Here is a 14798-nt window from a genome sequence, read left to right as displayed (position 1 = left end):
CTTGGTTGTACAGTTAGGTGAGCTCTAAACTTAGCGATCTTACACTACTTTATAAGATCTGTTCAGGAAGGAGGATTACCAAATTTGGCTTTCCTTCTCCTTTAAACTTTGAAGGGGCCCAGCAGCAGAGAGCAGCTTCCCCTCCCACCCACTAACAACTCTGGGCAGCCTTTGAAGGCGATCAGCGCCTACTACAGGGAGCAGCTTCCTGACTCTCCCCTCCCATTGGAGCAAATTTACCGGTAAGGCAGCTGTCTTCTTAATATATCTATTTCATCTACCAGAGGTTTTTTTTTTATCATTGTACGATGAATTAATGTTTTAAGCATCATGGCTTGATTTTTAACATTAAACCGACTGTTTGATATTTCTGAGACTTTTCTGAGTTGTGTCTAGGCTTATACGCGAGTCAATAAGTTTTTCTGGTTTTCATAGGTAAAATTAGGTACCTTGGCTTATACGCGGGTCGGCTTATACACGAGTATATACGGTAGGGAGCAGTCCTACTGACGACCTGTAGTCCAGAAACGGCTGGCCAAGAGATCATTATGTTTCCCAGCCTGCTCAAGGAAACTGATATTTTTTTTGTAAGGCATAATCCATTTTAGAGCAGAACACGTGGTGCAATATGGATACATGATAAATATCATATCACAAACCCAGAAGATGGTTGCGTCCCAGGCAGTTAGGCTGGGGGGGGGGGGACAACGTGGGTGGGGGGTATGGGTTTATTTCTTAAAGGGTTGAATTCTCCTGTAAGGTAAAAGACATATGAAAACAATGGTCATTAGATTCAGCATAGTTTCAAGAATATCCAGAACTCCAAATAAGTGTCCACTGCCCATCTTAACCCTAACTTACCCTAAGGCTGGTTTTCACATAGGAGCCCGTCCCCCCTCCCCCGCCAGGTGCTGCTCCAGGCCCCCCAGGAGTAGCCGGCCTCAAAGATTGGGAATGGATTGTGTGCAATTTTTGTTTCTGTTACAATACAAACCATGAAACTGGGATGGAGGCAGACATATTTAATACATTTAAACAACAAAAATATTTCAGTGGTAGTGTACTCTGTAATGTCCACGACAAGAGTCAACAGTAAATATCTGATATTCCAGTATGAGAAGCGATTTGTAAACATAGCCCATTAGCTAGGAAAACGGTCATTTAACCTTTGTTGATTAATCAGGTCAGTTCCCAGACAGCCCAAAAGGTAAGCATGCAGGATTTGCTCCAAAATTATGAGACCAGGCACTTTCAATCAGAAATCGCTGTCTCTCATTGACTGCTTACAATCCGAGAACAGCTCCCACTGGTCACTACTCCCATTCTAGTGTGTAACTGTATTGTGAGTGGGTTTTGCAAAATCTGCCCTTACAACATCAGGAGTTTGAACCTTCCTGGAATGTGGGAGTTCACAGCAGAAACAATGTACAGGGATGTTAGGCAACAATGAAAAAGGACTCATGTTACAGGAGATTATTACGGATCCATGGTGAGAAAACCTCCAGAAAACAAAAATCAATGAAAAGTTAAGATACCAATATCTTAGATAAATAGTTCATTAAAAAGGGCCTATGTTTCATTAAAAAACATAAAAAATAAAGGGAGGAAAAAAGCTAATGTGACGCAGTTTAACCACTCCCGCAAACTTCGGCTTTCTGCAGACTATCCAGCTCAGCACTGGAAATCTTAGTGGCCCACACAGGGTGCTCGTTCCCTCACGGAGTGACTGCTTCTCTGGAGTTTGTGCATTAGCAGCTGATGGGAAGGATTTGGTTTTGAAAGAGAATTGGGAGGTTTTTTAATCCTCTTCATCTTCACTGATGTCATAAGTGGCAGCAGTGGGCCGAGAGTGCCTTCCGGGAGATGCAGGAGGAGAGATCTTGGAAAATGGCCAGCGAAACGACGGGGAGGGAGAGCGCTCACGAGTGGGGCTACTGCTGGGGCTTTGCTTTGGACTGATCGCCTGAAGCATTCTCCCTTTGCCTTCCTTCAGCATGTGCTTCTGTAAAGACAAGCAGTGTGTCAAAATAATACACCAAGATGTCTTCTTCCATCCCTATTCAACTGTTTAAATTACTTAACACTTTAGTACTTCATCTACCTGTTTCGGGGTTGATTTGGCAAAGTAATTTTTTTTACTATTTACATATTTAAAAAATAATTTGGGATTCATTTTACTCCATGAAGCAATACCTTTTCCATATGATTTCAGCTTGTCTGATGGCTTTTTTTGCTTGCATTATTGGCCTCCTTATAGGTGACAAATATTTCAGCTGTCCCAGCTTAAAAGCACGTCTTTTTCTTACCCACCTCAACAACAACACTTATGTGACGACGTTCCTTGCTTACAAGGGGAATGGGAATATACATGTGTATTTATAAAGAAGCATCCATTTTTGTTCTGTGTTTAACCCTGTGAAAAGCCTTTCATATGTTGCAGAAATGCCCTTATACTGGCAAGGGGGGTTGTTAACGCTGTATATAAAGTATACTAAATATAACTTTTACTACGGATGTGCAAAAGTCTTGTCTAGAAATTGCATATGAAAATGTTTAACATCCTTCTCCATACACTGCCTTGGGATATACTATGTTTATAAACTTGAATTTGTAAAATAAAGAATCACAGAATGTAGAAACTGCAGATATGTACACAGTTTTAGGAAGAAATTTGAAAAAAAGTGAAAAGTGAATAATTCCCAGAAACACATGCTGGGCACCAATATAGAAAGCAAAAACTTAAGAATCACACAAGCCATGTTTCCTGCCTGCATCCCTAGTCATCAAGCTGCCACAACCGTTATATCGGTTTCACTGTACAGTGCTTTGCCCTCAAGGCTAAACAAATAAAAATATACATAGAAAATGTAGTCATCTGTATTAAGCAACATTTTGAAAGAAAACTAGACCCTAAAAATGAACAGTTAGAAATGGCGTATTTTATAAACTGAACTTATTGATCCAGCCTCTCTAGAGTAGTAATGATTTAAAATTGCCACAAGAATATCCCATCTTGGATCTTGTTAGGAGTGTCTGTGACATGCACATGCTCAGTGGGCTCTGGGCAGCCGGTGAGATGCTAAACTCAGGGGTTGTACCAAATTATCAGGCAGAATATTAAGTTTGCCTGTCATATAAGATGATGCTGCAGGGCTGATTAATAATTCTGATGATAATTGTAAGGATTTCTGAGCTGCTGTCTACCAATAATCTGAATTACTTGTCAGCCGTATACAGTGACATCTATATAATATACAGTGTGTGGACCCTAAGCTCAGTAAGTGACAGCAGCATAAGCAGTGAATTAGCATAAAAAAAGATGGGGAGCTACTGGGGCATTTTGGAGACAAAGATCTTTACTGTTAAAGGACTGTGGTGTCCCTGGGCTGGTATAGAAGCCCAACTCATAATGTACTGTACAACATTTATGGCCTACTTCTTTATTTAAGCTTTAGTTCTCCTTTAAAGATTATCTTTGATGCAGAAAGGGAACCTTTAGATGGTTTATAAGCAAAGCTCATTTTCTCTTGTGCTTGTGATACTTATGCGAGTCATTGTAAGAATCTTTAATAGAACATTCTCTGTGACTTAAAATACATAAGGCAATATCCTTACCAAAGCTCCCTCTGGCCCAAACATCTCTAAAAAGTTTCCAATGAACTCTCGTGATTTTTCCTCCCACTTTTGAATCATATCAATACTCTTCTCTTCCACCTTCTGCACAAATTCTTTGGACTTCTCCTCCACATCTTTAACCTTCTTCTTCACTTTATCCACGCGTTCTTGCAGATTAAAGCGTTTCTCCTAAAACCAACACAACAGGGCAGGTTAATGGGTGTTAATGGGGAAAGGGGTCACAATGATCCAATGTAATAAGGTACAATAAGATTTTATCCTGTAATAGTACATAAAAGAAGGTAGGGAATTTTTTCTATACAAATTCATGTGTCACAAACGTTTCTCCCATGTTTAATCTAGGTCCATTTTGGAAAAGAAAAAAAGTTTAAAAAAAAAAAAAAAAAAAGGAATCCCGGTTGTAGGTAGTTAGTGCTACAAGATATACATGGATAAAACATCGATATAGACTGGGAACTCACATTTATAAAGCTGACATTAAGCTCTTTGGCAGTATATCCACGCTGTAAATTGCGACGTACGTAAACATCATAATCCCTCACAATTCTTGTGATAATGTCAGAGGTGGAGATTCCTTCTGTCCGCTGTGTGGGAGCAAACATCCCTGGAGTGGTGAGAAAACAAATATAGACATTTATTTTGCAACCAAAAATTGCATTTGTATGTACTTCCATACATTTTAAGCAACTGTACAGTTTAATAAACTTAAAACGGAAAAAAGCGGATCCACCCCATCTTGACTTTGTTTCTCACATTCATAGTCCTAGTTAACCGCAAATAATATATAAGGGTCCAAAAACACGCAGGTCATCAAATTGCCTGGTTTGTTTGTAATGGCTGACCAATGATTTTATTTCAAACACGCAAGAGACTAAATGGTTAACTGGATAGTTTTAGGCTAGGGCCAGTTAACTATGTTTCTCTGCAGACTGAGAATCTGTCTCCCCACTGCCTCTCTGCTCCTGCTCTGCCTGCACCTGGAAGCATTGTATCCGCTTGGGTGCATACAGATGCCGTCGATTTTGGCACCAAAACACAACTTTTTGCATTTCGCACAGAAATCCGCCCGCAGTTCAAAAGACAAGGGGAGCAGCAAGGCTGTGGATTCTGTGCCTGTAGAGAATCTGCAATTGTAAGTCCAAATCCCCTAGCCTTAGGGTTCATGCACACATGGCCATGCAGAGTAGTCAGAAATGGATTTGTGGTACATACAGAGTACAATGAACTACAATTTATACGAGAACGGACACTGAACTGATATTTATAGCGCCCGTGCCAAAACAAAAAGTAGTTTACCTCAAGGGTTATAAGTGCACCCAAAATAAGGATTAATATTTCATACTTGTATTTCCTTATCAAGCATAACAAGTATTTTAAAGTAGGATAGAATGCAGAATAGTTACCAGGACAAAGATAAATTGTGCCAGATCAGAGAATACATAAGTGTATAATACATTTATTTCTCTCAGATGATCAACAAGGACATAAAAACTAGTTCCTATATCCTTGACAGTTATAGTAGAAAAGCAGAAGAAGCACAAGAAATTAAAATAAAAAATGCTCTAAAAGGCTTTGTTTTGAACTTCCTACAACACTGACTATATAGAACAAAAGTTGTAAGAATTCATGCTCACCTGCATCTTTTATGTGCTTATAAACATCATCGCTTCCCGCAGAAGAGTATGGGATATCATCATGTGCTACAAAATCAATCTGGAGAGAAAGGAAAGTGTTATTTAAATTGCAAAAGCTGTCAATATGTGACAAAATATAACAATATCCTGCTTACTAAAGTCAGATATAGAAATAATATATAAATAAACTGCTTTCAGGGTGTGCGGTCTCCCCTCTCCACGATGTGCTTTAGTTTAAAAAAAAAAACAAACAAAAAAAAAACCCTTTTAAAAATTCATACCCTTAAATGCAGAGAAGCGTGGCGGAGCTCCTGGACGCCATCTTGTGGATCTTTGTGTAGTCTTGGGGTCTCTTCGCCGTCAGGAAGCCTGCCGCGCATGCGCAGTTGGGCAAAGACAAGGAATCGGCTTCAACTGCGCATTTGCAAATTGCCGTTGAGAAGACTACACAATAAATCTGCAAGATGGTGGCTGGGAGCTCCGCTGCGCTTCTCTCCATTTAAGGGGGAGAATTTTTTAAAGGGTTTTTTTTTATTTTTCTTCACAAATGTACATCGCAGGGAGCAGGGCCGGACTGTAAGTTAAAAGCAGCCCTGGCAAAAAAAAATCAAAGCAGCCCACAAACAAAATGCATGCTGGTCTTTTATTTACACATAGCATATTTTATAGATAGATATATACATATATATATTTTTATATTATAAGTCAAACAAAAACAAAAGGAGTACATTTTAGTTTCTGGGCTTGCACTAAAGGAGAACTAATAATGCATCCTATAAGATACATACCAATGGGCATTTAAATTTATGTTTGCTTATCATTTACAGTAGGGGGTACATTATCCCTTATAATACATGAGTGATACTCAGAGTTCCCTGTATAACTCAGTCTGCTGTCTTGTGCCTTTATATGGTCACAGAACAACCCCTCAGTGACTTCTAATATCCTGATCATTTACTGTAAGGGGGTACATTATCCTTATAATACATGAGTGATACTCAGAGTTCCCTGTATAACTCAGCCTGCAGCCTTGTGCCTTTATATGGTCACAGAACAACCACTCAGTGACTTCTAATATCCTGATCATTTACAGTAAGGGGGTACATTATCCTTATAATACATGAGTGATACTCAGAGTTCCCTGTATAACTCAGCCTGCAGCAGTTCTAGAGTTGCCAACTGACATACCACAGGGACTCCAGTGCATGTCTCTGCTTCTCTCCTGCTAACTGTTGCTGTAACCCTGCCTTTGTAATGTATCTCTCTCTTCCTTGTTCCATTAGCCCCCAACATTTCATGGAACATAGTGGCCACCAACTATTTCATACTATGACAGCCCACTGTCACAAGAAATACAGAAAGAAAAGAGGATGGATCCTTTCTGCTTTATTTTTTTTTTCAAATTCTCACTCATAACCCTTCACCATTTAGCTTTTTTTTATTCTAGCTTTCTCTCCTTTCATTCTCTCCTTTATTCTGCTTCCCCATGTTCACTCCTATAAATTTTGCCCCTTTATTTTTTATTAAATCAGCCTCTCCTCCTTTTAATCCTATTTTTTTTTCAATTGTTTTGTTTGCACATTGCAAAACAAAAAAATGGATAATTGCATTTTACTGTGGCAGGGAGCATTACATTCACGGCTTCAGGCTCAGCACAGGCAGGCCAGCAGTCAGCAGAAACAATATTATCCACACCTGTCCACAGCCTCAGTAACTACTGGGCAGACGTGGATCTGCTGGCTGCTGCTCTACAATAGTGTGTGTGCTGCAGCCTGTCTATACTTACTGAGCTGATGCGGGCGGAACAGAGAGGGGACTGAGAGGCCCTGTGCATCCAGCTTACACTCGTGCACGGCAGCAGAGAGGAGTGGGAGGGACGGAGTCATAGTGGGAGCTAGTACAGAGGAGCTGGGTCCTAGAGCCCACCGGATGCAGTGAAAGGTGAGTTATCACTCAGGAGCGGCCCAATTAAACAAAATATAATGCGGCCCCTCGGGCATTTACATTGTCAGTCCGGGCCTGGCAGGGAGGGAGAGTGGGGCAATGTCTGCAAGTTAAGGGGGGCTTATGGTAGGGGAGGGGTTAGTTTGCCTTTAAACCTAATACTGACAAACTGCCAGTCTGCAAGCCTCAAATCTTAACATAACTTACCCTGTGTTTCACCAGGAATTCAGGGGTAAGTGTCCATGGTGCATTCCTTACCACCTCATCCACATAGCGGCAGTGTTGGACTGCATCATATCTTTCTGCCTCATTCATCACAGTGAAGCCTTTCAAGTTGTGTGTAAGTTCATCACTGCAGACTAAAGACACACGCTATAAAGGCTAACTCACACACAACTCAGCATTTGGCAGTTACAAAAAGACTAAATTATACTGAATGCTTGTATTTAAATTAAAAGTCAATGAAGGGTCTCATTTTTTCATAACAGTTAAAAAGGACTGTAATAAGGTGTAGACAGTTTTCAATAGAAAAAGATTAAATACAAATGATATTTACACTGGAGTTGCAGGTGCAAGTGTAGTGTGGTTAAAGGGGTGGTTCACATCTAAGTTAACTTTTGGTATGTTAAATAACCAAAGACCAATTGAAAAGTTGCTTAGAATTGTATAAAGAAAAACTCGTTCCAGCTTTTAAATGGGAGTCACGGATTGTAAGGCTACAAATGTATTATTTTTGCTACTTTTTTATTACTCTTTCTATTGAGGCCATCCCCTGTTCAAATTCTAGTCTCTTATTCAAATACGTGCATTGCTGCTAAGGTAATTTGGACCCTAGCAACCAGATCGCCAATATTTCAAATTGTAGACCTGCTGAACAAAAAGCTCAATAATTCAAAAACTGCAAATAAAAAAATTAAAACCAATTGCAAATTGTCTCAGAATATCACACTCATCATACTAAAAGTTAACTCAAAGGTAAACAACCCCTTTAAAGGACCAGTGATCCCAATTCAAGCTTTCAGCTAGCTTCTTGACCAGACTGTAAAAGAAAACATTTACATGTTTTGCCTTTGAGCATTTATGAGTGGAAACATGGCCATAGTCAAATTATGTGGCATTCTCCACAAGCTTGGTATATAGGAAATGGCTATATATATAAACAAATCTCCATTGCTACAGATTCAGCTCACCTCCAACAATCAAGTGTGTGTTTGGAAAGAGAGTCTTTGCTTGCATTAAAGCTCGTGCATGGCCAGAGTGGAACAGATCAAATATTCCGTCAGCATAAACTCTCACAGGTCGTTCCACTGCAAAAGCGAAAAAAAAAAATATTTGTTAATATACAATAACTGTTTGCGAGGTACTTTGCATTTGATATAACACAACAAATTTAATAAAAAAAAAAAAAATCAAAATTTTGAATTGTAATAGTAAGGTTAAGACCTCGTGAACACTAAATAATCCTGCCCCTTTGGTTGCTCTATCCTGTCAGATGTACATTTTTCTAAGGGAACTATAAAAATTGGATGGGTCTGTTTAAAACATTTAATATAACTGCATACATTGGATAAAATGGCAACAAACCCTAAGATTAACTCATCACAATGCATTGGATTGTTTTATCCCATAGATATGGCATGATGTCATTTACAAAAATCTCTCTTTTGATACCAATGCTCACTGCCTTATCACCTGTCTTAAACAGTAAACTGCTGGATCCTCCTTGAGAATTTTACCTGTTTCCAGACCTTGCTCCTGAACGCTGTGCTTGATCTTTGCGTAACCTTTATTTATTCATATTTATTTTGTTGGTTTTAAAAGGTCTTGCCTGTCCAGTTTTTACCCAAACTAGTCTTCCCTGTTGCGCAGTAGTACTATTTCTTCCTCAATCTCCACAACAACTCTTCGGGCAAGAATGTTTTAAAGTAATTCAAATATTATATATTCAAAAAATAGTACTTCTGCCCTGCACTGGTAAAAGTAATGCGTTTGCTACAGAAAGACTACTATCACATTATATTGCCATGGGGGCAGCCATTCAGTCTGAGGCACAGGTTACATAGCAGATAAGCTCTGTAATAGAATACAATGGTATTCTGCAGAGTGCATCTGTTATCTGCTATGTAACCTGCTCATGAATGGCTACTCCATTGCTACACAGCAAATTGTTTTATAAACTACAGTTTATAAGTTTTACAAGTGCAGGAAAAGAAAACGTTATATTTTCATTATTTTAAAAGCCTTTCATTTATTGGTGTTACTGTTCCTTTAAATAGGGTAATTACCTAGAGGGTTGCATCAATGGATGTTACTAACTTTTGTCAAGCGTATACAGTTAATAACATTGCAACACTACAAGGGACACCATCTCCACTCCCAAATCCCAACTAGCATGCGATTCACAAACATATTTTAAGCCATACATTTATTTTCATTGGCTGAATGTTTTTGCTGTAAACTGAAGTGCAGTGTTTGGCTTACATGGGGTTCCTATTTTTGCCTCCTCCATTGACACTCTTCTGTAGGGCTTACTGCGGTCTACCTTCAGCTCATCAGAAAATGGTGCAGGCTCTCTCACTCCCTGTAGAGTAAAAACAAAAGCATGGCAACATTGAGAAGAAAACCCTATGAATGTTCACCAGCAGTTCATAAGATACTGTATTATGTACCAATGACCTCTGAAAGCATGACAGTGATGGAAAGCATTGAGCAATTCCTTGGCCAATGCCTGCATCAAACCCAAGTGTTTGTTCTTGTGCAATGTGAATACTAATCCAGTAAATATATTAAATTACCTTAGTTTGTTTATATGGGGGGGGAGGGAGAGAATGATGTGATAAAGTGATGCCACCATGTGGACAATCTATACAATGACATCTAAGACATTCTGCGACCAAATTTTAGAGACTTTCCATACAAGGTTTAATTTCAGTTTAAATAAGTATACAATTTACTACAGGCAGACATACTACATGCTATTGCCCTATAAGCCTTGAGTTGTAGATGTATGCATTAAAGGAACAGTTCAGTTTAAATATAAAAACTGGGTAAATAGATAGGCTGTGCAAAATAAATGTTTCTAATATAGTTAGTTAGGCAAAAATGTAATGTATAAAGGCTGGAGTGACTGGATGTGAAACATAATAGCCAGAAAACACTCTGAGTTAGTCAGTGACTTTAAGGGGGGACCCACACGTGACATAAGTGTTCAGTGAGTTTGCAATTGATCCTCAGCATTCAGCTCAGATTCAAAAGCAACAGTTATGCTCCCCCCTCAAATCACTGATTGGTTACTGCCTGGTAACCAATCACTGGAACCTTCTGGTGGGAAAAGTGGGAAGCAGCCTGGCTTTTAAAGTCACTAACAAAAGCCATTATTGAGTCACACCTCGACTTTTTAGAACATATAATGCTGAATATTGTAAATTCTAAAAAAAAAAAAAAAAATGTCAGCAAATTGGACAGATGACAGTACCCATAAAAATGAGCCACTGATAAGATATGTACAGTATCTTAGGCATTGCTTAATAGAATATGAACACGGAGAAACACATAAATAACAATACAACAGACCACAATGCTTTAGCTAGTGTTGGGACTGAATTCCTTAAAAATGCAGTTATGATGTCTTCATTTATACACAAAGGAGAAGGAATACAGCTAAGAAAACCCCCCAAAAATGTCCATTTACTTGGAATAACCTATAGGAATAACCCAATGGGTTTTAAAGAATAGCCAGGGCAGTGTGCGGATTAGGTTCTCAACTTTAGACCAGTTCCACCCTTTCTGGAATCTGATCAGTCAGGTTCAGGTAGTAAAGAGTGGCAATTATTTCCACACTAATTCATCATAATCCTTAATACCTACTAACCATTGTGTGGCGGGGAACCTTTATTGGAACAGGGTCTTCATCTGTTGTCCCATTAGGTCCCATATCATCTTTTCTTCTCTTCCGAGAAACTGACTTGGTAATGCTTTGGGCTTCCATTAGTGCAACGTTATGCTGATAGAGGCTACAAGAAATAGATTTTGTTACAAATATCATCACGAATAATTATATACATATACATACATATATACACACACGTTCAAAAAGAGAGGAAACAAATGTTCTAAGATGTTAAACTACTAATTCTAGTATTAATAAAGTTTCTGATAATGAAGTTCTATTACAGACGTTATCAAGTTAAGTGAGCCCTGAAAAGGACTGTCATATTATTGAATTAAAGGACCAGGTTATGGCTTAATGCCATCATTTTATACTCATTTTTAGTTTCCCCATATGACTGCTAGTTATAAAAATTGCACTAGCAATCATCCTGCTATAATTAAGATGATAGTCCTTAGCTTGCACCGTCTAGTTAAGCAAAGTAACTTTTGCCAGTATGAGACATATACCCTGTGTACCCTATGTATGTTACTTTAGAGCTAAATCAGCTACCAATCATTATTTATTTAATTACCCTTTTTTAAGTTTCATTTTAAAGGGGTGGCTCACCTTTAAGGTAAATTTTATTATGTTATAGAACGGCCAATTCTAAGCAGGTTTTCATTCTTTATTTTTTATAGTTTTATAGTTATTTGCCTTTTTCTTCTGACTCTTTGCAGCTTTCAAATGGGGGTTGCTGACTCCCTTCTAAAAACAAATGCTCTGTAAGGTTACACATGTACTGTTATTGCTACTTTGTATTACTGATCCTTCTATTTAGACTCTCTCCTTTTCATATTCCAGACTCTTATTCAAATCAATGCATGGTTGCTAGGGTAATTTGGGCCCTAGTTACCAGACTGCTTAAGATGCCAATTGAAGAGCTGCTGAATAAAAAGCTAAATAACTCAAAAAAACACAAATAATATAAAATGAAAAAGAATTGTCTCAGAATATCACTCTCTACATCAAAATAAAAAAGTTATCTCAAAGGTGAACAACCCCTTTATAATGAAACTTAAAATAGGGTAATTAAATAAATAATGATTGGTAGCTGATTTAGCTCTAAAGTAACATACATAGGGTACACTGGGTATATGTCTCATACTTGGCAAAAGTTACTTTGCTTAACTAGATGGTGCAAGCAAAGGACTATCATCTTAATTATAGCAGGCTGAAAAGGGCATGAAATCCATCTGTCACGTCAATGGTATGTGGTGTGGGTGGATACCAATGTCCTTATTACAGATAATGTGACCTTAGATTAATAGGCAATGTGTTCTCAACAGGACAAAGTTCATACAGAGAATTTATCTGAATGTCTGGGGACAAATGACAGCTGGAATGAATATCAGGAGAGACTAAAAAAATGCCAGAACAGCACAAACACTTCCCCTATAGATGCCAACTGATTTTCTTTTTGTTTTAAAGGCTACCATTAAATAAACAAAATACAGGTTAAAAAAAAAAAAAAAGCCTGTCCTGTATTTGTGGGTTATATCATAGTATAATACACTGAAGCCATGAATATCCTGTAAATTATATCCTTATAAACGGTGAGTTCTGATGTCATCAGTTATAAACGGTGAGTAGTGATGTCATTTCTGTCACATGACTCATTGAAATTTGTGTATTATAATAAATAAAGTACCCCCAGTTGCAAAATATGAGGATATTAGAAGTTACCTCGGAGTTCCATGACCTGTATAAAAAAACTCGGCCTTCGGCCTCGTGTTTTTATATGGTCATGAAACTCCTCGGTAACTTATAATATCCTTATATTTTACAAGAGGGGGTACTTTATTCACTATATTATTGTGCTATTATAGCTCACGGGAGGGCTGTATCTTCTCACTTGATTTCCTTTTTCTCTATTCAAAATAATCAGACTGAGAATAAGCTACATCTGCAAGTTACTATGAATAGAGCAGCCTTAGGTACACAACACAAAGTTGTGTAGGAACATGAGAAAGATTTACAATGGTGCCACAATGGTGAAACCAACCCAGTTCCAATACAAAGTGGGTGGCTCCTGGTTAGGGTTACAGGGAATAAAGAAATGAGGTGCAGGAAGGACCATGGAAGAGACTCTAGCAAATAATGGCAGAATCTGACAGAAGAGAAAAGAGGCTTCCAGCCTATAAAAGCTAATCAATCACAGAAGTAAATGGAAGAGTGAATTGGAGGTGATTAGACCATACACAGACAGATTTGGTCGCTTCAGAATCCTATCCCACAACTTAAAGGCACTTTGCGGGTGTGTCCAGTGACCTTAGTACCACGTCACTCCTCAGGCCACTCGATGACCAAGCGACTATCCGTACTGACGTGAAATCAATAGCCAGTCTGCACGTCCGGTGACTTCTCAATGGACACTTTGCTGACACTTTAGTAAAGACACACACACTGACCGTGACAATGTCCAAAGACCAATACAACGCGATTAAGCCCTACTGTAATAATATGCGCCGCGATCACTAATCATTCCTCTATATAATCCATATGAATGACAATAAAACCTGCCACATACCGGCCGACAGCCCCGCTTGTCATAACACAGCCCGCAGTTCCGGATCGCTCTTTAAACCTGCAGCTCCTCTGCTCCAGCAGGCCAGCACTCCCAGACTTTCGTCACGTCACGGCTAGTGAGGCTATAAGCGCAGTGACGCAGCACGTAACCGCCTGGGAAGTGACGAGAGCGGAAGTAGCGCGGTGTAGGTACACTAACACTACTAGTGTAGATTTGCAGGGAATGTATTCTCCACAACTGTCACAGACCCGCTTTTCATACTGAATTCCGCCGTCTCCGATTCTTCTGCAAATGGCCTTTTGGTTTTTGCGGCTCCCTGTTCGGCTTTTTCCGGCAACCTTTCGAAACGTTTCGCGAATCTGTGACGTCAGGACGCAAATGAGGAAGCGCATAGGGCAACAGGAATGTAATCAGATTATTAAATAAAAAGAAGACAACTAGTACTTTCTGTATAGTGGCCTAAAGCGCAAGTTTGTGTTACCAGTAGAATTGAGAGTGTACTTTCCCCATAATCTGTAGTTTATAATATGTAACTAGTGCAGAGTCCAGCCTCCTACTGTGACTATCCTACAAATGACTCCTCTAGGTTTTCATTCCTTAAAGGGATACTGTCATGGGAATTTTTTTTTTCAAAATTAACCAGTTAATAGTGCTGCTCCAGCAGAATTCTGCACTGAAATCCATTTTTCAAAAGAGCAAACAGATTTTTTTATATTCAATTTTGAAATATGACATGGGGCTAGACATTTTGTCAAATTCCCAGCTGCCCCAAGTAATGTGACTTGTGCTCTGATAAACTTCAATCACTCTTTACTGCTGTACTGCAAATTGGAGTGACATCATCCCCTCCCTCTTCCCCCCCCACCAGCAGCAAACAATGGGAAGGTAACCATATCATACCTCCCAACTGTCCCTTTTGACAGCTCAACCGGCATTCCCTCATTTGGACTGGAAAGTCCTGATTTTCTCTGCACTGAACAGACAGAAAAAGAAACAAAGTTTCTAACATAATTGACTTAAGGCAGAGAGCTCAGAACAGCCACAGCTGCAGATAAGATACTTTTGTTACAATATATGTTTAAACTTTCATAACCTGCCAAATTTTGTAAAATGAACATGGTAATTA

At 38.9% G+C, this 14798-nt stretch overlaps 1 protein-coding gene across 1 annotated transcript; it reads right to left on the bottom strand.

The window, feature by feature from the left end:
- Positions 1-1007: 1007 nt before the first annotated feature.
- Positions 1008-13775, bottom strand: pcyt1b.S (phosphate cytidylyltransferase 1B, choline S homeolog). The gene is made up of 9 exons (NM_001087070.1): positions 13673-13775; positions 11086-11227; positions 9696-9795; positions 8405-8521; positions 7422-7573; positions 5271-5349; positions 4098-4240; positions 3616-3804; positions 1008-2002 (listed from the first exon to the last, which is right to left on the bottom strand). The coding sequence occupies exons 2-9, from the start codon at positions 11200-11202 to the stop codon at positions 1799-1801; spliced, it is 1101 nt and encodes a 366-aa protein (NP_001080539.1). The 5' UTR covers positions 11203-11227; positions 13673-13775; the 3' UTR covers positions 1008-1798.
- Between the last annotated feature and the right edge of the window lie 1023 nt (positions 13776-14798).

Source organism: Xenopus laevis, chromosome 5S, assembly GCF_017654675.1.
Source record: "Xenopus laevis strain J_2021 chromosome 5S, Xenopus_laevis_v10.1, whole genome shotgun sequence".
Taxonomy (NCBI): Eukaryota; Metazoa; Chordata; class Amphibia; order Anura; family Pipidae; genus Xenopus; species Xenopus laevis.
The sequence above is the reverse complement of the archived record's forward strand: the minus strand, read 5'-3'. Positions and strand labels throughout refer to the sequence as shown.

Coding starts and splice junctions, on each gene's coding strand:
- pcyt1b.S (NM_001087070.1), bottom strand. CDS start 11,202: ATGGAAGCCCAAAGCATTACCAAGTCAGTTTCTCGGAAGAGAAGAAAA. Junction 3,805..4,097: donor TTAATGTCAGCTTTATAAAT/GTGAGTTCCCAG, acceptor TGTTGGTTTTAG/GAGAAACGCTTTAATCTGCA. Junction 2,003..3,615: donor TTGGGCCAGAGGGAGCTTTG/GTAAGGATATTG, acceptor TTGTCTTTACAG/AAGCACATGCTGAAGGAAGG.